This window comes from Myotis myotis, unplaced genomic scaffold (assembly GCF_014108235.1).
Source record: "Myotis myotis isolate mMyoMyo1 unplaced genomic scaffold, mMyoMyo1.p scaffold_m19_p_43, whole genome shotgun sequence".
NCBI lineage: Eukaryota > Metazoa > Chordata > Mammalia > Chiroptera > Vespertilionidae > Myotis > Myotis myotis.
The window spans coordinates 160,531-184,022 of NW_023416350.1; the positions used below are offsets into that span (position 1 = coordinate 160,531).

The window sequence follows — 23,492 nt, forward strand, 5'->3', positions numbered from 1 at the left end:
AGCTTGCGCAAAGCACTTCCAGCCTCAGGTGTCCCCTATGTGAAACGGTGCCATCATCCCTCCTCTCCGCAATAATAAGCCAGAGGTTTGCCTTTGTCAGCCAGCGCGCTATAATTTGGTTTCTTCTACCGCATTTGCCCAACGATGGGAATGGGGCCCTGCTCAGAGGCAGGGACCCGACACCGGGGAGGGGAGCGCGGCGCCCAGGCCCAGGGCACAAAACGTCAGGAAGCACCCACTCAGGTCGCTGTGAGGGAAGGGCGCCGTCCTGCGGGCTCGCGCAGATACCCCTAGAGGCCGGAAGGCTCCAGCGTTGGGCCCGCCCCCCCAGCGTTGGGCCCGCCCCCAGAGTTGGGCCCGCCCCCAGTGTTGGGCCCGCCCCTCCATCGTGGCCCCGCCCCCCAGCGTTGGACCCGCCCTCCAGGGTTGGGCCCGCCCCCCAGCGTTAGGCCCGCCCCTCCAGCGTGGGCCCGCCCTCCGCACGTGACTTCCGGGACAGGACGCAGCGTCCTGCTGCTGGCCGTCGCTCTGGACGTCACCAGGAGCGCCGCCTCTGCTCACGTCTAATTCGAGAAGCCGAGGACGCGCTGCAGCGGAGGTCCCCCTGCGGGTCCTAGTCTGGCGACTTGACACAAGTCCCTTGGCGCGTGCCAACTCCAGACCGCACCCCGCGAGCCTGGTCCGATAGCGCGGGGCGAGGCCAGGTAGGTCGGGTTCGGGCCGGCGTGGGGGCATCCTCGGGCCCGCCACTCGGACCACACCGGGCTCGTGGGCGCCCACTGAATGCAGGGCACCTAGCTGAGCACGTAGGGAAACCGAGGGACGGCCCGGGCGCAGGGCGTGGGGACTGACGGTGGGACGCTGTCCCAGGCACACACTTGTGTGCTGTTTCCTCCTCACGTCGGGGCATCCTTTGTCAGGATTGGATCGAGCTCGGGCTTTGGGGCGGAGGGAACAGCTGATGTTCCGGGGCCACGTTCGGACGGACACCTTGGCAGGTGACGGCTCCTCTTGAGGCCTCAGTGCCCCTTCCTGTAAACGGGGGCGCACTGCCCGAGGGGATTGTGGTAGGACGAGTGAGAACCTGCATGTGCGGTTCACGTGGGAGGGCACAGTCAGTGTGGGCTGGGGGAGAGCGGGTGAGCAACCAGCCTTACCCCTGAGGCGGCAGCCGGCAGGTGACCAGGTTCCCGGAGCGTGGCCGAGAGCAGGCAGAGTGCCCGGGCATGAGGCTCTTTTGGAGGAGTCTGGTCCTCACCACAGTCTTCTGGGCTGAAGTGCCCTAGGCGGGGTGGGCTAAAGCTAGATTGTTGCTGGCACACCGCCTGGTTTCTGAACCAAGAACTTCAGTGTCACCTGGACATGGATTGAAAATCCATTAACCTCTCTAACTCTTAGTTTTTACATCTGCAAAATGGACTAACAATACCTACCTTTCACAATTATCCAAATCAGTCAGACTGTGGATAAAGCACTTAAATGACACCTGGCATTCAGTGGGAGTGATTACTGTTGTATATATTTTAGCTGGTAGAGTGTCTGAGCGCACCCACTTTGGCTAGACCAGTGGTTCTCAACCTTGGCTGCACATTAGAATCACCTGGGAATCCTCCGGAAATTGTTTCTTTGTTATGTGGTGGGGCCACAACATTAGTAACAAAGAAACAGAATTGCCGGAGGATGAGGCCAAGAAATCAGGATTTTAAAAAGATTCCCAGGTGATTCTAATGTGCAGCCAAAGTTGAGAACCACTGGGCTAGACCAACCTTTATCGGTGGCATGGTTAGGCTTATATAGGGCAGGAGGCTTGAAGCCCCATTTTTCTGGTCAAACTCATTGGCCAACACAGTAGTTAGATCAGTTACATGCGTCTAATGCAGGGGTGGGCAAACTTTTTGACTCGAGGGCCACGATAGGTTCTTAAACTGGACCGGAGGGCCGGAACAAAAGCATGGATGGAATGTTTGTGTGAACAAATATAAATTCAAAGTAAACATCATTACATAAAAGGGTATGGTCTTTTTTTTTTTTTTTAGTTTTATTCATTTCAAACGGGCCGGATCCGGCCCGCGGGTCGTAGTTTGCCCACGGCTGGTCTAATGTGTCTCTAACTGAACAAAGCCGATTGAATCATTAGATGGGGTCTCGGAGTCGGGGACTAACCGCCACATGCCTGAGCGTAAAGGGCTGAATTTAAAAGCAAGGAGCCAGGTAGGGGAGGGACTGTTTGGAGGTCAGACTTAGGTTAGAAACAAAACAAAAGGGATTTCTCGTTGAGCGAACTGGAACTTGAAGCAGGGTCTGAGCCCTGTTGGTACCTTTCAGGTGATTTGAAGAGGGAGGCACAGCCATGCCCCCTGAGGTTGACACTCACCAAGCTTCCCAAGTAGTGGAAAGTCAGCCCCTGCTCAGGCATTTGTTCACTCAGCAGAGAACAGCGGAGAGCCTCTGCGTGCCAGGCACAGTGGACCAGAGGAGACAGCCTGGTGATGCCCGTCAGGCCTAGGCCCTGCCCTTTGTCTGCAGCCTTTTCCCTCAGGCAGCCTGGGCTCCAGCAGGAAAAACTAAGCATTTACTGTCTGGAGAGGCAGGTGGGGGCTGCCCCTGGAAGGCTGGAGCAGGGCGTTATGGCTTGGTAATGGGAGCGGTGGGAAGCATTTTACGTAGGAGGGTAACCATCAGATTGTCATTTAAAGAACTGCTTATGGCAGGTGTGAAGCCATTTTCCCAGTGGTCATGTGCGTATGGTGGGCCCCACTCTTACCTAATTCCTAGTCCTGCTCATCTTTTTTTTTTTTTTTTAAATATATTTTATTGATTTTTTACAGAGAGGAAGGAAGAGGGATAGAGAGTTAGAAACATCGATGAGAGAGAAACATCGATCAGCTGCCTCCTGCACACTCCCCACTGGGGATGTGCCCGAAACCAAGGTACATGCCCTTGACCGGAATCGAACCCGGGACCCTTGAGTCTGCAGGCCGATGCCCTGTCCACTGAGCCAAACCGGTTAGGGCTAGTCCTGCTCATCTTAGCCCAGCGCAGTTCAGCATCACTTCAAGAAACTAGACCAAGCCCTACCCTGGGAAACCAGACCAGCAGGGAGCTCTTTGCAAGGGAGCAGGGTAGCCTCAGCTTTCCTTTCTCACCTGTCTTACTGAAGAGCCTTAGAAATCCTACATGACAGCAGCTTCAGTTAATAAAGGGGCGAACTGAGGCCGTGGAGGGCTGATGATCCACGGTCACAAAACCCCAGCGTCACACTGCCTTGGTCACCCTTGCAGGACCCTTGATTGTCACAGCAGGAGTCCCATTGCTGAATCTTATCAGTTGTTAACATCAGTTTTCCTTGTGAGCAGAATGGCAGGGCTGAGTATGTCTCATCTATATGTTTGCCTTAGTGGTGCAGGTACAGTGTGTGCTTTCAGAAAGCGCTGGTTGAAGGAACGCTGGCTTCCCTGGCACCTAGCGTAGGGCCTGACATGAAGTAGTTGCTCCCCTAGAAAGGTTTCATTATGTGCATTGAATTGAGCAAAAAAACACCTTATGAAGCATAGAGGGTGAAATAACTTATAAATCCAGACCACTTCCATGGTGTGCCAGGAACTTGGGCTGGAACTCGAGGAACGTGGGGATCCTGATGATGGCTCCCACTCCCTCTGTACCCTGTGACCCACTGTTTTCTCCATAGACGGATGCTGTTCCCTGTTAGAAGAAGGTTGCTCACGGCTCTGCTGCAGGCTCAGCACTGGCCCTTTCAACCCTCCAGAGACATGAGACTGGTGCAGTTCCAGGCACCCCACCTGACCGGACCTCACCTGGGCCTGGAGTCAGGGAATGGCGGAGGGGTCATCAACCTCAATGCCTTTGACCCCACACTGCCCAAGACCATGGTAGAGTTCCTGGAGCAGGGAGAGTCCACTCTCTCAGTGGCGAGAAGGTAAATCAGCAGGCAGCATCACCCTGTGGTGGTTGCCCTGGGAAACAGAACCAGCAGGGAGCGCTTTTGCAAGGAAGCAGGGTAGCCTCAGCTTTCTTTTCTCACCTGTTCTTAGTAAAGATTCTTAGAAATGTTACATGACAACAGCCTCTGTGTACAGTGGGGGAAACTAAGGCCCAGGGAGGGTGATTATCCAAAGACCACAAACTCCACTTCATCACAACTTCCCTGGAGGTGAAGTTGCTGCCTGCCTGAGGGGTGTGGGACCAGGAGTCCTAAATAGCATCTTGAAAAGTTGGAGGAGTGATTGGACTCTTGGCTTCTTAGGGGAAAGAGAATTGCATGGAGGTTTTCTTAAAGATGATTCTTGGGTTTGGGCTAGATTAGATGGTGACTTCCCAGAAGTGGAGGAGCCCTGTGGCATTTGGTCTAAAGGTATTGATGAACAGTAAAGACCACTTTGAGATATCGTTTTACCTATTAAACTGGCAAAAATAACAAATGTTTTGACAGTATACAGTGTTGGTAAGAATATGTTTCCCAAACTTCATGTTCTCCCAAGATTGGAACCTACTTCCGTATCTGTCAACAGGGAATTGAGTTTGTCTCTATAGTGCAGTAGTATGCAGCCATAATAAACTGTTATGGCGAGATCTTTAAAATATATCTGTATTTTTAGTAAGGTGTATATAGTGTGCTATCATTTGTATAAAATGACAGGAGGAGAAGAATAGAGTAGCTGTGAAGAGCTGCATAGGACACTGTCTCTCTCCAAGGCTACAGCGGGTGACTAGGAGAAAGGGTAGAAGAAAGGCCTTCCCAGTTACTCCCATCTGCACCTTCTGAATTCCTTTACATGGACGTGTATTGCCTGGTGGGGGAAAGGAAACCCACATTGGATAAATATTAAACCGTGCTCTGATGTCAAAGAACAATACTGGCCTTGATTTTCACACTGACTCTGATGGTTGATAGATCTAAAAAATATAAGCAGCAAAACTTGCAGCTGCTGTGGGATCTCCCCAGCGTGCCCAGGACTGCCGGCGGCTCCCATCCAGCCCCTCTCCCCTGCTCCGGTCTCTGCAGAGCCCTGGCTGCCCAATTGCCAGTCTTACCACGGACAGAGGTGACCTTCCTGGCTCCCGTCACACGGCCAGACAAGGTGGTGTGTGTGGGCATGAATTACGTGGACCACTGCAAGGAACAGAACGTGCCCGTGCCCAAGGAACCCATCATCTTCAGCAAGTTTGCCAGCTCCATCGTGGGGCCCTACGATGAGGTCATCCTCCCTCCTGAGAGCCAGGTCGGTGCCTCCCCATGGCCCTCTCAAGTCACAGGGGCCCATCACAGAGGCGCAGCACCCAGCTTACAGGAGCCACCTGCAGTGCATTAAACAGAAACTACAGGGGGTTATACAGTAATAAGCCTGGCCTCAGGAAAAAAAGTTAAGAGAGCTTTCCGTCATTTCTATTTGGATTACAAAAGTAATATACTTTCATCGTAGGGACTTATAAAATTCAGCATGCACCTTCTAAGAAAAAGGACAATGTCCTACATGACCATAATACCTTTATCACAACCAAGAATATTACCATGAATAACCTCTGATACAAAGTCCAACTGGGAGGTGACTTTCAGTTTGGGTACTGTTTTGTTGTTCGCTGACCCAGGATCAAACAAGGTCACACATTGCATTTTGCTATGTCTCTGGGACCTGTAATCTACAGATCCACAGGAATCCATGGACTTTTTCCTCAAAGGGCCTGTTAGTAAATATTAGAGTTTGAATGCCAGTAGTGTCTGTTGCAACAGTTCAACTTTGCCACTGCAGTGTGAACACAGTCATGGCTGATACATAAATGAATGAACGTGGCTGTGTTCCAGGAAAGCTTTATTTACAGAAACTGGCAGCAACCTGGATTCACCCACAGGCCGTACCTTGCTGACCTCTGTCTCTGACCAACAGCCTACTGTCATTTTCTTTCCCTTTTTTTTTTTTTTAAATGTTTTTATTGATTTCAGAGAGGAAGGGAGAGGGAGAGATAGGAACATCAATGATGAGAAACATTGATCAGCTGCCTCCTGTACACCCTCCACTGGGGATCGAGCCTGCAACCCAGGCATCAAACCGGGATTTCTTGGTTCATAGGTGGATGCTCAACCACTGATCCACCCTGGCCGAGCCCGTTTTCTGTCAGCATGTCCCATAGTCTGGACTTGTCTGATTGTGTCTTCATGATCAGATCCAGGTTAAACATTTTTGTCGAGTTCTACACAAGTGTCTCAGTCCATTCGGGCTACGATAACAAAATATACTGGGTGGCTTATAAACAACATTTATTTTTCACAGTTCTGGAGGCTGGAAGTGCAAGATCAAGGCACTGATAAATTTGTGTCTGGGAAGGCCATTTCCTGGTTCCTAGAAGCTGTCTTTCCCTGTGTTCTCACATGGTAAAAAGGGACAGGGAGCTCTCTGGGGTCTCTTTTATAAAGGCATAATCCTACTCATGGGGGCTCTGCCCTCATGACACCTTCCAAAGACCCCACCTCTGAATACCACCACATCGAGTGAGAGGTAGGTTTTAAGACATGAATTTGGAGGGACACAAACATGCAGTCTGTAGCACAGATGTATCCTCACACTGCGTCCCACTGGGAGACTCCTGTCAGGTGCTTAAAGTTTGATCACTTGGTTTACTGGCTGTTCATTAGATCTCTCCATTGTGAAGGTGCATTTCTCTGGTCTGGTACTAAGCAGTCTGTAGTTGTTTGAGACCATGGGACTATCTTATTGCCCCACTGATTCATCTAAGGATTCCCTGGTCATCCTTACCTTACTCTATATGCCCTGGGGGTTAGAAAAATGTGATTTCTCACCATGCCTTCTATTCTTTATTAGCTGGCATTCTGTGAACAAGAGATGCCTTTTTTTTTACTCCACTCCTTTAGTATCATGAATTTGATTTTTATCCAACATGTTGTAATCCATCATTTACAGTTTTTACATGCAAATGATCTGTTTAGCCAGCGGGAGGTTCAGGTTGGCCTTCAGCCCCATCACTTTTTGAGCACTTCCTTGCTTTCTGTCTAGCACAGGCTCATTAGAATATTAGACCTGGAATTAGCCATTTCTCCAGGGAACCTGGTTCTTTCTAGTGGGGTGCAATGCTAGAGATCAAAGTCAGTGTCAGGTGTACTCATAGTAGCTTTGGACTATTCCAAAGAGCAGCCAGTTTAAAAAGTTAGATTGTTTCTTTTTTGTAGCACTTTGCTAAAATGGGAAAGGCTGATTATGTTTTCATTTTCTATGGCCTGTGTATTTTTGGGAATTGTTTTTTCAAGCCTTTTGCCCACCTTTATTTTGGCATGTTGATATTTTTATCATTTAAATGAGTTAATGCCTTAAAGCACTAGAATGGCGCTTGGCACACAGTAGGATTAGCTATTATTACTTGGTATCCATCCTTTTTTGGAAGTATTAAGAGTGACTTTTTAAAATATATAGATATAGATATAGATGTATACTTGTATTGATTGCAGAGAAGGGAGAGGGAAAGAGATAGAAACATTAATGATGATAATCATTGATTGGTTGCTTCCTGCATGCCCCCTGCTGGGGATCGAGCCCACAACCCAGGAATAGGGCGTGACCAGGAATCAAACTGTGACCTCCTGGTTCATAGGTTGATGCTCAACCACTGAGCCATGCTGGCTGGGCAAGAATGACTTTTAAATTCAGTCCCCAGACTAGCGTTGCTCCTCTAGTCACCAGGGAACTGTACCTGCATCAGTGGTGCTGCCTGCCATTGCCCAAGGTTTATGGGTGTACAAGTCACTCCCCCTCCCCCTCTGGTTCATTTTATGACTGGGCCAGCAGTTGACCCCACTGGTGGGGGCCCAGGCCCCAAGACATGCATGCAGTTCCTCAGCACTGGGAGAGGCCCAGGGCCAGGCAGTTTACCGCTCCTTTCCCACTGCAGGAGGTGGACTGGGAAGTGGAGCTGGCCGTGGTCATTGGGAAGAAAGGCAAGCACATCAAGGTGAGGTTGAGTGGGTGGTACCCTCTATCCCTGGCCTTAGGAAGTGGTTGGCTTGGGCACTTGCCTTGTTCCTGGCCGAACACTTTTGGTGAGCTCTGGCTACTAGCCTGGGATAAAGGCTTTGTTATGGGGGCTGGTGTCACTGTTATCTAACCTCTAATCTGGCCAAATCCCCTGCCCCCATAGGCCACAGATGCCATGGCTTATGTGGCTGGCTTCACTGTGGCACATGACGTAAGTGCTCGTGACTGGCAAATGAGACGCAATGGAAGGCAGTGGCTGCTGGGAAAAACCTTTGACACCTTCTGTCCCCTGGGTCCTGCTTTGGTGACCAAGGACAGTGTAGCAGGTACGTCTTGGACAACACCCATGACGACGCATCTTGCTCTGCTCGGATATGTCAGAGCAAAGAAATAGCAACGTTCAGGAAAGGGGAGTGTGGAGACAGTTCAATGTGGAGCCCCCTCCCCAGCTGCCTTTCACTGATTCCTTACAGAGCAAGTCTCAACCTGGGCTCAGTGGGCCTTCTTCCACATCCCCTCACCCTCTAGAGGACCACAGCCACAGAGGTGGTGAATCTGCATTCATCAAGCAAATTACAGGCAACAGTGTTCCCCTCATGGTGGTTAGGCTCTCTAGCTGCCACTATCAGGGAGTCTTTAGATTGGAAGGAAGCTAGGCTGGCCCTTGAGCATCACAGGGAATGGCTGGCACAAAGCCCATGCATTTTCCTGTCAGGGAGACAGGACCGACAGGACCTTGCCCAGCCACTGTGGCCAGGGCAACACTGGCTACCAGTAGCAAGGGCACCAGCTGCCAGGAAGAAAGGCCATAGTGCAGAGGGCAGAGCATAGCCATTTGGGTTGGGGTGTGTGTCCGGGGGGGTTAGCCATCAACAGTGAAGTTATTGTGTTTTGGCTGCTCTAAGAGGGTGTGTTTGTAAATGTGTGAAACAAAAGTTAAGATAAAAATGTGGTGAGCCAGGACACTTACTAGTGAGCCACCACCTGACAGGTGCAGGAGGCTCACTGCCCTGCTCCTGCAGTTTCCTTTTTGCATTACAGGTGCCGAGTCTTTTTAATTATTGTCGGCCTTTGCTGTGGATAGACGTCCATTTTTTAAGGCAAAATTGCCATTTTCCCCCTCATCCTGGAGGGTCTGGGACACATCCAGGTAGGGTTGAGGAAGAGGCCCAAGGTGGTGTTTTATGCATTTCAGATCCACACAACTTAAAGATCTGCTGCCGGGTGAATGGGGAGGTGGTCCAGAGCAGCAACACCAGTCAGATGGTGTTTAAGACAGAAGAGCTGATAGCCTGGGTCTCCCAGTAAGTGAGATGAAGCCCTGCCCCACCACAGCTACCTGCAGCTGAGCCGAGCCCTCCATCCCTGGCTGTGGCCCCTCAGCCCCTGGCCTCACCTGGCCCTTTTGCCTGCCCAGGTTCGTCACCCTTTACCCTGGGGACATCATCCTGACGGGTACCCCCCCAGGTGTTGGTGTATTCAGGAAACCTCCTGTCTTTCTCAAGGTAGGTTGGCTAAAAGGGGGAAAGGGAGAAGGACCCAGAGGCTGACAGGTGTGGCTCAGGCTTGAGAAACCCAAGCCTGTGTATGTATGTGTAGATTTGTGTGTGTCAGACTAAGGACTGACAACCTGGCGACCACTCCATTGCAGAAGGGCGATGAAGTCCAGTGTGAGATTGAAGAACTGGGTGTCATCATCAACAAGGTGGTGTGATGGCTCCTGCTGCAGGTCCTGGACTTAAGAGGCGGGCATCCATTCTCACCGTATAGGGCAAGGCCCAGTGCTTGCCCCCTCATGGCTCCTCATCTAGGTGTGTGTTGAGGGCGGGGGGAGCCTCTCCTCTTCAATAAACTTCTCAGACTAAGTCAGTAGCTTGGCTTCTGCCTGTCTTTTAAGGTTTGTTTCAGGGATCAAGATAGGACATTGCCACAGGGTGGGGAAGGAGAGCAAACACTACATACCTCAAATCACACTGCTGGGCTTGGAAAGAGGACTTGTCCAGTCCAGGCCTCTCGTTTATCACACCAAAGGACGGAGAAAGCAAGAGGCAATGAGACAATCAGACCTCAATGATTTTATGGGCAGTCTCCGGCTCCAGGGCTTGGTGTGTTCTGGGGCTGCGAAGTCTCAGCACAGGCTTAACCCACAGTTCTAGCCACAAATGAATTGCTGGATGAACTGTTCCAGCTTCTCCTGATTGTCCTGTCTGGCAAATGTAGGGGATAGGTGGAGCATGGGGCCTGCAGGGCTGGGCTTCTGCTGCAGCACCTGTGCCATGAAGAAGGACTGTGAGCACTCACCATGGGGAAACCTGCAGTGAGACCTCTGGCCCCTTAGGCAATAGGGTTTGAACACAATGCAGCCTCTTACACCTCCCAGTAGAATAAAGTGGTGGTTTGGGAGACCAAGGACAGGGAAACCATCCCATCTCCAACTCCTGTCACACCTGTTCTTGGGAGACACTGGGGAAGACCCAGGGTGGGCATAGATGGGCTTCCCTGAGCAGCTCTAGCAAGATGGAGGCAGGGGGCATAGGAGGAGGGTGAGAATGGCTCCGCTCACCCCCAAATCTCTGAAGGTCCAGACAGCTTTGATGGCGAGACTTCGATCCGCACACTCTGGTGAAAGAAAGAAGTTGAGCTCTAGTGGGTACAGAGAGCTACTGGCATACGCATCTCTTTTGTCAAAAGAAGGAACCACCCAGAGCAGGGCTCAGACTGCACCTAAAGGCCTTTCTACTCCAGCCCTCCTTCCTGGAGTGGGGCTGTCACTGCCCAGTAGAGGGCAGCAACCACTAGCAAGCCCCTGCCTCCTGAGTGCCACCTGGCTGCTGGGGACTCACCAAAGAACCCGTCCTCCTGGGCAGTGGCCTGCAAGAACTGGAACAGCTGCTCCACGTAGCCCGACTCTGTGGGGCAGAGGACACTTAGGCCTGCTGGCACAGGCACAGCCTAAGCTCTCAGCCCCTCCCTAAGGATGGCCAGGAGAATTCGGGCCTCACCCGTGTCAGGCAGCTGGCCCTGGTGGAGAAAGGTGGCAGCCTGTGCGAAGGCCTTGAGCAGCGGGTTAAGCAGGCGGCACAGGAAGAGGAAGAAGTCGGGGCAGCGAGACTGCTGACTGAGCTGGAGGGGGACAGACCAGGTCAGGGCAGCTCCCACTGTCTCCCCTGCCTCCTTCCCCAGTGGCTTCTCCCAACGTACCCTGAAGTACCGGCCCTCAGCCTCCTCGAAGTCATCGCTGTCACTGTCACTATCAGTAAAGTCCCCACTCTGTTTCCACAGCAGCTTGGCCCTCAAACGCTGTCGCCCTGTGTCACAAGCCTGCCGGGAGCCTGGGGTCTGGGAGCCGGAGGAGCCATTGGTCTCTGTCAGGCTGGCCAAGATTCAGCCCTGAGCCCCCAGATCAGGTACATGGCAGACCAGGCACATGGAGGAAAACCAGTAAAAGCAGACCTAGGGACCTCAAGAGGCCTCTTGGGACCACACAAGACCTGCTGAGCCAACTTGCAGGGTGAGAGGAAATAGGCGCCCACCCTCAAGGTCCACGGCCCTGTGGATAAGTTTGTGGGGGCAGGAAGAGTGCAGAGACCCTCAGTGGTACAATTGTGCAGCCCTGTCATGATAGCTACATGGGCCCAGGGCTGGGATGGTCCACCAAGTCCCAAGGCATAGAATGGCAGAGGCAGGGGCTCTGTCTTCAGCGGCCCTCCTACCTCCTCAGCAACCAGAAGCCCACATTGGATGAGACGGTCCAGTACCTCCTGACAGTAGCAGTAGGAAGACTGGCAAGGCTGGGGAGAAAGGCGTCCATGTAGCTTCAGGAGAGCCAGGCAGGGCTTAAGGGCAGGGGAGGGGCAGGCACAGCCCCTCCTATAACTGAAGGGGTGCCAGGCCCAAGTGGGTCGGTGGGAGGCCTGACCTGCAGCAGCAGCATGTCCTGTGGCAGCAAATGCAGCAGCAGCAGGACCTGGCGGTACAGCTCGTTCTGGCTCAGCAGCTCGATGCCCTGCAGCTCCCAGGGCCCCTCTGGTGGCACCTTGCTTGCCAGCAGTGCCCGAACTGCACAGGCTAGAGAGGGGGCCAGGCATGAGGAGGAAGCCATCCCCTAATCTGACACCCTACCCATCCCTGAGCCCTCAGGACTCACCACCCAGGGCCTCGCTCAGGAAGGCAGGCAGCAGCTGGGTGCTCAGGCGTGCCAAGTGCATGAGGCCTGGGCCGGGCCGAGTGACCACCAGCAAGTCCCCCTGGTGGATGCGCAGTAGAGCCACGTGTGCCCGCAGCAGGCTCAGAGTGTGCCGCACCAGGCACCGCAGCTGACCTGAGAAGCCCACGTCAAAGCCACGCAGCAGCGTTTCTTCTGTCAGCCAGGAGAACTCCCCCAGGAGCTGCGACAGGTACACACCCTGGTGGGCAGCACCAGGGCTGAGCAGCAGGGTCACATCCCTTCCCCAGCCACCCCCATCTCCCCCTGTCACACTGCCTACCTTCTGGTGCTTAAACAGCAGCAGCGTCGCCATAATGGCTGTGCTCATCACCGCAGAGCTTGCCACACTGGCTGTAGCCGGGATTGGGGGATGCTGGTCAGGGGCCTAGGTCCAGCAGCCGGTTCCATCACCCAATGTTTGGGCTAAGAACAGTCCTCCCCTGCCTCCCTGGCAGCAGCCTGCCTCCCCTACAACTCTACCCCAGGGAGTTGTGGCCACCCTCCCTGCCGGGTGCTTGGGGACCACCTTCCCAGTGGAGAACTGGCGTTTACCAAATGTATACGGAGACAGGCAGGGAGCCCAGGGACCTTCCCTGCCTTATAGGCCTACCCACCAACCCACAGTCTCTGCCACAGAGGGGCACCTAAGAAGACAGTAGTAATGACCATTTGTTAAGAGTCCCTCTGTGCCAGGCACTGTGTTAAGTCCCTCATGTGCATTGTTCCAGTCAGTCAGCCATTTACAGTGCAGATCAGAGAGGTGAAGCAGTGAACTTGAGACAGTGCCAGGGTGACCTTGGATCCAGGCCCCTGCACTCTGCACAACCCACACTCTGCAGCTCAGGCAGCCACCTGTGGGCACTCGCTAGGGGCTCCCTGTTCCCCCCGGTTGCCTCACTCCTCACATATCCCAGGTGGGCCACACACAAGGGAGGGTCAGGTACAGAAACCCACTTGGAATGGAGGGCCCCGAAAACCTGCTAACCCAGAGTGAAGGAACAGCTCAGGACCCTCCCCAAATGCCCAGACCTAGTTCCCCTCACCATTCAGGATGTGACGGCTCAGCCTCCTGACCAGGAGCTGGTCTTCTTCCTTGAGGGCCAGAAGGGGCCCAGTTATTGGGGTCCACTCCTGCTCCTTCTCAGTGTCTGGGACGACAGTACTGGGATAGAGACAGATCATAGGATGAGGGGAGCCAACCTAAAGACAATCTTGGGGAAGCCCAGAGCTTTCTCAAAAAAGGGTGTTTCCCCAGCCCAGCCCCAGGGCAGGGATGGTTCCCCAGCCCTTTCCAGCCCCTGCCATTTCCCACACTGAGATTAGAGGTAAGGAGGGGTGTCAGGCTGTTCTAGATGACCCAGAATATCTGATGAGAGGAGGCTGGAGCTGGTAACGTCTATGGGTATGTGTTGAAGGACTGCTTGCTGGGCCCCCGAGATCCACACCCTCCCCTGCCGCTATCCCTACCTTTGGCCCAGCACAATGGGCTGCAGCAGCTGCTCCATGGTCTGCCTGCTGCCCCAGCAGCTTCTTGAATTGATGGTGTATTCCTGCCCAGAACAAGACTCTCAGGTGGCCTACCTGCCCACCAGGACACCTGCACACAGCCCACGGAGGTAGGTGAGACACTCCCTGCAGTGGCTCTGAGGGCCAAGCTGCCAGAAGCCCCACGACAGACCACAGATCCTCCCAATTTTGCCCAACAGACATCATACCTGCAGGGAGAAAGGCTGGGCCAGGTGCACACGGGCACAGACCCGGGGGCCACAGCACCAGCCTCGCAGGCTTCGTAGGACAGCCAGAGATCCTGTCCACAGCCCCCGTGGGGCTGTGGCCTGCAGGAAGGAAGGGGCTAAGGGAGCTGGCTCACCTGGAGCAATGCTCTCTGCTCAACTTTATCTTTCAAACTGGTACATGACCATGACCTCTCCAAGCTCATGTTCGCATCCATGAAACGAGAAATCCCTCCCTAGTGGGGTCTTTGAGGATGAAATAGAGGATTTCTGTATCAGCCGGGCAGGCACCACAGGATGATGACTGTAGGGGGAGAATTCCTTTGCACCTCCCTGACCCTAGCGCTTAGGGGCACTCAGCCATAGGACATAATACATTGTGCCTCCTCTCTGGAGTTGGTGTCCACTTGGAGTCCCAAGTGACAGGAGGGTCTCACATGGTGTGTATCACATGCATCTGGAACCAGGTCATAGGTGATGGCCACCGGCACCAGCATAGCATCTTGGACAACACCCATCTGGACCGCCTGCACCACAAGTCCCAGCCAGGCCTGGCCCAGGGCTGACAGCCAAGGCCCCTGGGTCCCAGGGAGCTCTTCCAGGAAGATGAGCAGGGGCTGCCCACTGACCAGCAGCTGCTCCACAACCTGGAAGGGGTGGGGGGATGGTAGCAGAGGCAGGTGTCAAGGCCAGAGCAGCAACAGGCACTGATACCCTGGCCTGGGCCCCAAACAAAACCACTGGGGGCACTCACCGCTTGGACCACAGCCCTTGCAAGAATCCCTTCGGAGCTGTCCAGGGAGAGGTTGGCCTCTGGGGGCAGGAAAAGCGCCCCAAGCTTCCTCAGCAGAGCTCTGTGGGGCACAGGGCAGACAGAGCCTGATGAGAGAAGGGGCTCAGGAGATGGGACCAAGCAGGAGGCTAGAAAGAGCCTCAGTCCACCCAGGGCAGCCTGGGTCCTGCCAGAACATGCTGAAACCAGGTATGGCCCCAGAACCCATAGCTGACCATCTGAGCCCACAGGCTGAACTGGTAGAAGGTTGGGAACAAAGAGGCCAGGAAGAGGGCCTGGGGGTAGCTGCTGCCAGCACACCCCCATCCACATCCCCACATCCCCATGCATGTCTGGGGGCACAAAGCTTTTACCTGAGGATGGGGGAGCAGGCACATGGGTCCCAAGCCACACGGACCACGCCCAAGCCCTGGGAAAGCAGGACAAAGGGCAGCAGGAGCCCATCCAGGAGTGACTTGTGGGTAGAAAGGAGGACGAGCGGCGAGCCCTGCTTGGGGAGAGCCAGAGGGAAGTGCCAACCCGCCTCCACCCTGATGATGCAGGGAGCTGAAACCAGCCACAGAGTGACAAAGGGTTCAGCTGGGTAGTTCTTCCTTGGAGCACATTTCCCAAAAGGAGAGGAGCTCTGTCAACAACTTTTAAGGTAACGCACTGATGTAATGATTGTTAAGACCGTGACGAAAAGACATTAGAGGAAGCCCCCTGGGAGCAGAGCTTGAGACACGAAGAGATGGCCATCAAAGAGCAATGGCGTTTTCCCACCAGGCAGTGAGGCTGGTCCTGACTAAGGGCTCAGCCTAGCTCTGCTCCTGCCATCCCATCCCATCCCATCCCATCGTGAGGAGGGCTTACCGTCTGGGCGGCCTTGTGGACCATCTTCATGTGGCCCTTGTGGAGCTGCACGTTCAGGAAGAGGCAGTTCAGGAACCGCAGAACCACCCAGCTGAACAGCCTGGAGAGCAGCGAGGCCCCGTCTGAGGTGTGGCATGCACTGCCCATGACACAGGGCCCCGCAGCATCTCCGTGAGCCTCCAATACTGTCCCCACTTGACAGAAGAGGAAAGTGAGGCTCAGAGAGATTACAGAAACTGCTGAGTAGTAGAGAAAGCTAAGAGGTACTGGACTGGCAGGTGGGCCTGACACCACAGCCCATGCCTGTGAGATGCTGACACCCCCCCCAGGAAGACCTCATGGTGCAGCTGCTTCACATCAGCTTCAGAGCATCTCCCTGCCCCCGTTTACCCCAAAGGAGATTAGAGGACTAAGACTCACTCCAGGCATAGCCTGGCCGGCTCTTTGCAAACTGCTGGGAAAGGTGAAATAAAAAGGGAGGAGTTTGTGATATGAGAAGGAAAAGGGATAGTTGAAGGGGACTGGCTTAAAATGAGGGCGGGAGCATAGGTGCAGCTAGCCTGAAGATGTGCTGGACAAGCATCATGTCCTCATCTGATGGCACAAGATGGAGCATCAACTGACAGCGGGTCAGGATGAGAAAGACAGTCTGGATCGGAGCCTGTGCCCCTTGCAGAACTGCACTCAGAAGGAAGCAAAGCCACACAGTGTGTTCTTCTCTACCAATGTTTGGGTGCTCAGTACAGAGAAGGCAGGTACCTGGGTTCAAAGGTACCTGTGATTGTGCCCAGTGACTCCTTCACAGGGGCGCTATCATCATGAGGAGCCCTGGAATTGAAGCTGCACCAGGAGTAGCTGATAGTATAAAGGTGGCCAGGTCAGGGGACTGGACGTCTCAACAAAGTCAAAAGGATTTTTATGTGGAGGTGGTCACAGTCACCAACCTCCTCTACTCTCTATCCTTCCCAGTTATCCTTTTCAGTTCTGTCAGGACAGCTGAGTCTGACACACACTTCCCTGCACCCTTTTCCCTCCGTAACTCACTCATCCTCTGGCTTAACTTTAACCATCATCGTGTGCTAAAGCTTTGCAAACGTATATCCCTGGTCTCAGCCCTCTTCTGAGTTCCAGACTCACATAAACAAATGCCTCCACCAGCATGTCAGGTGTCTGAAACTCTGTATCCAAACATCCTTTGTGGGCCAAACACACTCCTCCCAAACCCGCACCCTCCATCCACACCACCAGGTGCTTGACCAGAAAATGGCTCTCTCATGAGTTCTCCCCTTTCCCTCACTGTCCCACCCTGACCTCCAATCCATCAGTGAGTCCTGTTAGTTTCCGATTGGTCTCTCAGTCCATTTTTCCAACCTCTACTATCGCTTCCCATCAAAGCCATCACCATGTCTCACCTGGACTAACAAAACAGCTTCCCAGACAGTCTTCTGATCTCTACTCTTGATCTCAATTAATCTTGTTGTCATTCCCTACTTTCCATTAGTTGTCACTGCACTTAGAAGTCAAATACAAACTCCCTGTATGGCCCTGTGTATCTGGTCCCTTCTACCTCTGATTTCATCTTCAACAGCTCACTGCCAGCTTCCAGCTACCACAGCTTCATGAGCAATCCCGGCCCTTTTCTGTGGCCATAGCTCATGCTCTTCACTCTAGTGGGACTGTTGGTCCCATCCTTGCACCCCTTCCTCCAAGGCTGGCTCCCTTTCCCCCTTTCATGTCTGGCTTTCAGGTCTCTTACTGCCCTCCAGGTTCTCTGGGTCCCAGCAATTATCCTGTTCTTGCAGCCATATGTATCTCTGTTCGCTTTGACATCTGTACCCCTTCATTCCCCCAGGGACAACACTGTATCTAAAAAGAGCCCAGACTGTGCAAATGAATGTGAGAGGGAGCAAGTGATGACAGCAGGATGAATTCGGGAGGGAGCATGGGGACCTATAAGATGGGGGAGCCACTGCCTGTCTCCCTCTCTCCACAGGAACCTGACCTGGGAAGAGGTGAAAAGCTCGAGGTGGGTACTGGAATCTGGGCCACAACCAGAGGCTCCTGGGTGAACCCAAAATTCCCAACCCAGGACAGTCAACACCCAGGCCAGCAGTGGTGAGAAACTGGGCTGGAAGCTGGGGGCTGGCTCAGATCAAAGCCCCATCCCATATCCAACTGGTCCCACTGTGGAGCCAGATGTCCTCAAAAGGCCAGTGTCCAGATCAGGGGCTCCCTCAGGCCCTCTGGCTCCCCAGTGGGGGAGTCCAGTCCTTCCCCAAGCCCAGTCAACACTCACTCTCCAAAAGGGCAGAGGCCTAGCCTAGGGACTGAATGTCCCTCAGCACAGTTACCTGAGCAGGAAGGGGCGGGGCGGGGCCTGGATGTGACCCAGGATGCGCTGTACCTCCTTCTTCACTGAGCTGGGCACCTGGCCTTCCCCAGCTCCCCCTGGAGCCCTCCCTGAGATGACATCCTGTACCCTATGGTGTGAAGGGAGTGGTGTCAGGCTGGGGCATGGCTAAGGTCCCTCAGGTCACTTCCCTCAGCCCACTTCCCTCAGCCCAGGGCATAGCTTCAGACCTAGGCAAAGCTAACACTCTCGAAGCCAGCCCTCCCAACCACCCCTGCCTAGAGGTGTCATCCCTTTAAGGATCCCAGGAGTGGCAGCCCAACCCCAGTCCCTGCTCCTCACCCAGTGCTTTCCATGACTTTCTGTGAGGCATCCCAGCAGGGGGGTATGTGCTGCTCCAGGGACCACAAGAAATAGCAGAGCCTCCGAACCAGCCAGCCCCGAAACCTGAACACAGCCCCGGAAGCAAGAGGAAGATCTTTCAGAGAGCTTACCTCCCACTAAGGCCCACAGAGGGTAGTGCATCAGGGAGGAATCACACCCAGTCCCATGGCCAGGGAACACCTGAGTTTGGCTTATCACAGAGCAGGATGAGGAAGCACCTGCCCATCTGTGCCCCATTCCCACCCACTCGCCACTGAGTGGGGTACAGGTTCAGGGCCTGACACATAGTGGGCAGCCCATAAATACTAACAGAAGAAAGCACAGGTGTTTCTGCAGTTCCCTGCCTTTCCTGCCTGTGGGTATAGAGCAAAGGGTAGGGGCCCTTCTTTCCCATTGGATGGAGAAAACGACACCACAAGCAGGGGCCTAAGCAGTGCCACACCTCAGGGCCCTGCCCACCCCTGGCTTTGCCTACCTGGTGTTCTCCTCCTTTACCAGGATCACATTGCAGAAGCCCAGATCCATTATGCTTCTGTGGAAGAGGGACTCCTGCCCAAGAGGGGCAGGGATGGCATGTCATTGGGGGCCTTTGCAAACAGCAAAGGAAAGCCCCTGCTCTGCCTTCTGTAGTCTCTGCCTGATGGACTACCGTGTCTACCAGGAAACAGGACTGTACACAGCATTTCCCAAAAGATCCTGATGCTCACTCATGAAAAGGTTCTGCGGTCAAAGCGGAAGGGCTACATTCTCTACAGCACCGCCCCCCTGCAGAGTGGCATATTCAAGCCTCTGAGAAGGTCTCTCGTCTACCGCAGAGAACATTCACGTAGCCTGGATCTCCACCAGAACTGTGGGTTCCATAAGCACCAGCACACGAGGCATGGACCCACACAGTAGGACTTCAAGCCTGTGCTGAGTGCTGGGTGACTCTAAGTGGGCAGGTCCCCCAAATTGAACAACGGGACTGTGCAGGCATGGTCAGATCCTAGCTCTCTGACCACACACTATCCTCTCAGGTGCCTCGGCACTTCCCCACCCAACTCTCCCAGGGCCGCGAGCCAGCCCCAGGCCAACCACACAACCAGTACCAGTGCTTCCATCCCCCTCTAAGACAAGAACAAAGGCATGGGCAGGGAGGGCCAAACCTGGAATGGCATAAGGGAACCACAACCAAGCTACCTCAAGCTCCCCAGGCTGGGGCCCAGCCCTACACTACTCACCCAGCTCTTGGGGGTGCAGGTCTGGCAGCAGCGACCCACAAAGGGGCGATATTTCCCGAGGAATGGGGTGACAGCCTCCAGCTTCATCCCCAAGCCTGAGGTCCACGGGCTAGTCTGGAAAGTGGCCACAGGGAGGGTTGAAAAGACTCAAAGTCCTTGGCAGAAGGAGGGAGGCTCTAAGAGTGAGGTGTACAGGAGAGGAGGGGAGAGGGCAGAAGGTGTTCTGGGAATGGAAGGGGCCATACTACCTCCTGGCCATTCTGGCTACTGCTCTGCTGAGCTCGGAGTCTGGTTCCCAACATGGTGTCCATGGGGGGTTGGGAGGGCTGTAAGATCTGAGAACCAGCCACTTCTGCCTCTCTTCCTCTCACCACAGCAAACTGACCTGGGGAGAGATGGAAGGACAGAGGGGGTACTGGAGTCTGAGCCACAACCTGGAAGTCCTGATGTGACCACCAAATTCCCATCCCTGGGATAGAGAGACGACACCCAGGCCAGCAGTGGTGAGAAACTAGGCTGGAAGCTGACTTAGACCAAAGCCATGCCCTTTACTCCACTGGACCCACCACGGAGCCAGCTGTCCTCAAAAAGTCTCAGAGTCCTGATCGGGGGCAACCTGAGGGTCAACATAACAGAGGCCAGTTGTCTTACATCAGCACCCACCCTGCCATATCCCAGCACAGATGAGGGCTGCACTGGAGAGTCAGACCCTTCTGTGCAGAGGGAAAGAACAAGGCTGGGTTGGCAGGAGGGAGTTATGAGACGGCCAAAGAGGAACAGGACCATGGCGGCAAGACCACCGGGTCCTGCTCAGCTGCTCTTCTCCTCCACACCAGAAGATGGCACTTCACCTACTCAACCATCACCCGAATGTGGACCAGGTACTAGGTGGGGATAGCTGGGGAGTCAGAACACGGAGAAATACCACACAGATCTGTCTCCAAGGAATGCTCTTCTTATTGGAAACAAGACAGATTTTTCTGAAATCCATCCTCCCATATAGCCCTCTAAGTAGACGATCCACTGGGTTGCTCCTCAGCCGCTCCTTCCCATAATACTCCCCTGAACTAACAAATGCCTATTCCATAAAGCAGCACGGAATCCCTCCTGGCCCCGAAATTAGGCCCTAAAAACCCCTCTACCGTGTCCCTGATGGGTAGGCCGGGCCAGTTACTCATGTTATCCCTGCCCCACCACACGCTGCACATGCCCATGCAGATGTGCCTTCTCCCTTCCCACCAAATTCTGTCCATGGCTCTAAGTCCACGATGCTTCCGGATCGCCCTTTAGGACAGGGGTGGGGAATGTCCGGCCCGTGAAATCGTGTGGTCTGGCCTTGCCAAGGCATTAGGGGTGAGTTAATGAAATGTTTGACCAACTACAGCGGGCTAACTTTTAAGCTGATAATTTTGTATGGCCCACGAATGATGTTATAAATATCCAAGTGGCCCTTGGCAGAAAAAAGGTTCCCCACCCCTGCTCTAGGGTTTTCCTCTCCTCCTTGCTGGGCTGGGCGCCTCCTCCAGAGCTGAGTTTCACTTCCTCTCATGGTCTGCCAGTGTCCTGTGGCCAGGGCGGCAGCTGCCTCATCTCTGCCTAGCCGTCTGCCCTGCACAGGCGAGGGACCCAGGAAGTGCGCAATGACTGGCCGTACTTTCCTCTGGGTCCCCCCCGCCCTCCCCAATTAGCACTATTTAAAACCAGGAAGCCAAGTGGTACCAGGGTCACGATTCCTGCAGTGCAGGAGCTCGGGCAGACTCATCCCAAATGCACCTCCTACTTTGAAAATGTTCTCACAGCCCTACGCACAGACACTTGGCACAGGGAGCTCCCAAGCCAGGACTGCAATCTGGGGAACTGCTTGCTTTGCAAGGAGGGTGCCTTCCCCCAGTCCCAGGCCACCTCACTCAGAATCTAAACCCACTAGATCCGTGCTCACCCTGAAGGGGCCAGAAAGAAGAAAAGTCAGGGCCAGGGTAACTCCCACTTGCCAATGGCGGCACCTACTTGGCACACACAATCCAGAGGTCGGTTCTGGGAGATACCCTCCCACCTGGCACCGGAGCCCCCCAAGGGGGGTCTGTGTCCGTCTGCAGCTCCTACTTGGACTCCCCTCCCCAGGCGGCAAGCCGCCATCCCCAGGGCCAAATGCAGTCCACACACCTCCTTGCCGCCACACAATATTCTGAAACATGATGATGAAACTAGAGCTTGTTAGGTTAAAACGCATGGTTTCCGGCTGCTGCGGTGAAGTAAACAGCCCTGAGCCCTGGCCTGGCCTCTGTGGGAGGCAGCGCACAGGCCTCGGCCGGCGGCAACAGGACCGGCCACCACACCTAAGTTTGAAGCCTCCATCAGAGGGTGACATCCCGCTCTGTCCCCTACAAAGAAGCACGGCCTGAACGGACCTCTTCACCCTTAGGCCCCAGCCCTGGCCCTCAGAACCTGGCCCTCGCCAGGCGCACGGCGCGTGCTCCCTGCTCGGCCTGAAGCTGAGGAGAGGGCGCGAGCAGCTCTCTCTCTCTCTCTCTCTCTCTCTCTCTCTCTCTCTCTCTCACACACACACACACACACACACACACACACACACACACACACACACCTGTCTAGGGTGACCATAGGCCAGGCCCAGCGCAGTGGTGTCGCCAGTGTAGCCCTCACACCATGGCGGCGGGAAGCACTCGCGGCTCAGCAGGCCCACAGGGCCACCGCTCCTCCCCCTGCCCCTCCCCCCGCCCCCCAAGGGCGCCCAGGTGGCTCCTGAAGCGGACAGGGCCCCGGACTATCCCAGGCCCGGTCCGACCCGACCCAGCAGCCAATCCAAGGGTCTTACCTCACACCGGCGACCAACTCCCGCCAAAGCCTCAGCCTCACAGAAAGCGGAGGTCGTGGACTGGAGGCTCTGCGCGCCTTCTGGGAGGCAGCTCTGAAAGCCAATGGGAAGGCGCGCTGGGCCCGACGTCCCGCCCCCTCAGCGTGCTGCTTGGCCACGTGACCCGCGCCCAGGGCGGGAGGGGCGGGGCTGACTGTGCCCCTGGCCTGTCACTGAGCGCCTCCCTGCGTGCTGGGCCCCGGAGACATCCGCGAGGCCCCGGGTCCCCACGCTGGGCCCGGAGACATCCGCGAGGCCCTGGGTCCCCACGCTGGGCCCCGGAGACATCCGCGAGGCCCCGGGTCCCCACGCTGGGCCCCGGAGACATCCGCGAGGCCCTGGGTCCCCACGCTGGGCCCCGGAGACATCCGCGAGGCCCCGGGTCCCCACGCTGGGCCCGGAGACATCCGCGAGGCCCGGGGTCCCCACGCTGGGCCCCGGAGACATCCGCGAGGCCCCGGGTCCCCACGCTGGGCCCGGAGACATCCGCGAGGCCCCGGGTCCCCACGCTGGGCCTGGAGACATCCGCGAGGCCCTGGCTCCCCACGCTGGGCCCGGAGACATCCGCGAGGCCCTGGGTCCCCACACTGGGCCCGGAGACATCCGCGAGGCCCTGGGTCCCCACGCTGGGCCCCGGAGACATCCGCGAGGCCCGGGGCCCCCACGCGGGGCCCGGAGACATCCGCGAGGCCCGGGGGCCCCACGCTGGGCCCGGAGACATCCGCGAGGCCCCGGGTCCCCACGCTGGGCCCCGGAGACATCCGCGAGGCCCCGGGTCCCCACGCTGGGCCCGGAGACATCCGCGAGGCCCCGGCTCCCCACGCTGGGCCCGGAGACATCCGCGAGGCCCCGGGTCCCCACGCTGGGCCCGGAGACATCCGCGAGGCCCCGGGTCCCCACGCTGGGCCCGGAGACATCCGCGAGGCCCCGGGTCCCCACGCTGGGCCCGGAGACATCCGCGAGGCCCCGGGTCCCCACGCTGGGCCCGGAGACATCCGCGAGGCCCTGGGTCCCCCAGGGTGGATGAGGACAGCCAGGTTCTAATGACAGAGTTTCCAGGTACACACGCCGCCAAGCTGGA

General features: G+C 55.5%; 2 protein-coding genes across 3 annotated transcripts; one reads left to right on the top strand and one right to left on the bottom strand.

Moving 5' to 3' along the window:
* Positions 1–488: 488 nt before the first annotated feature.
* FAHD2A (fumarylacetoacetate hydrolase domain containing 2A) lies at positions 489–9,870 on the top strand. 2 transcript variants are annotated; one of them, XM_036306777.1, is made up of 8 exons: positions 489–704; positions 3,689–3,937; positions 5,024–5,240; positions 7,918–7,977; positions 8,164–8,326; positions 9,196–9,304; positions 9,418–9,505; positions 9,652–9,870. In XM_036306777.1, the coding sequence occupies exons 2-8, from the start codon at positions 3,693–3,695 to the stop codon at positions 9,712–9,714; spliced, it is 945 nt and encodes a 314-aa protein (XP_036162670.1). In that variant the 5' UTR covers positions 489–704; positions 3,689–3,692; the 3' UTR covers positions 9,715–9,870. The 2 variants fall into 2 exon arrangements, with proteins under 2 accessions (XP_036162670.1, XP_036162672.1); XM_036306779.1 differs by having other exon boundaries at positions 9,600–9,685.
* Positions 9,871–10,055: 185 nt separating this feature from the next.
* GPAT2 (glycerol-3-phosphate acyltransferase 2, mitochondrial) lies at positions 10,056–23,093 on the bottom strand. Its single transcript, XM_036306748.1, has 22 exons — positions 22,841–23,093; positions 19,788–19,924; positions 19,540–19,653; positions 18,795–18,868; positions 18,278–18,382; positions 17,937–18,065; positions 15,586–15,685; positions 15,087–15,220; positions 14,695–14,794; positions 14,378–14,587; positions 13,923–14,042; positions 13,675–13,757; positions 13,251–13,369; positions 12,488–12,558; positions 12,148–12,406; positions 11,920–12,068; positions 11,714–11,791; positions 11,202–11,339; positions 11,003–11,123; positions 10,844–10,909; positions 10,564–10,619; positions 10,056–10,269 (listed from the first exon to the last, which is right to left on the bottom strand). Exons 1-22 carry the CDS (start codon positions 23,091–23,093, stop codon positions 10,153–10,155), a joined length of 2,733 nt encoding a protein of 910 aa, XP_036162641.1. The 3' UTR covers positions 10,056–10,152.
* Between the last annotated feature and the right edge of the window lie 399 nt (positions 23,094–23,492).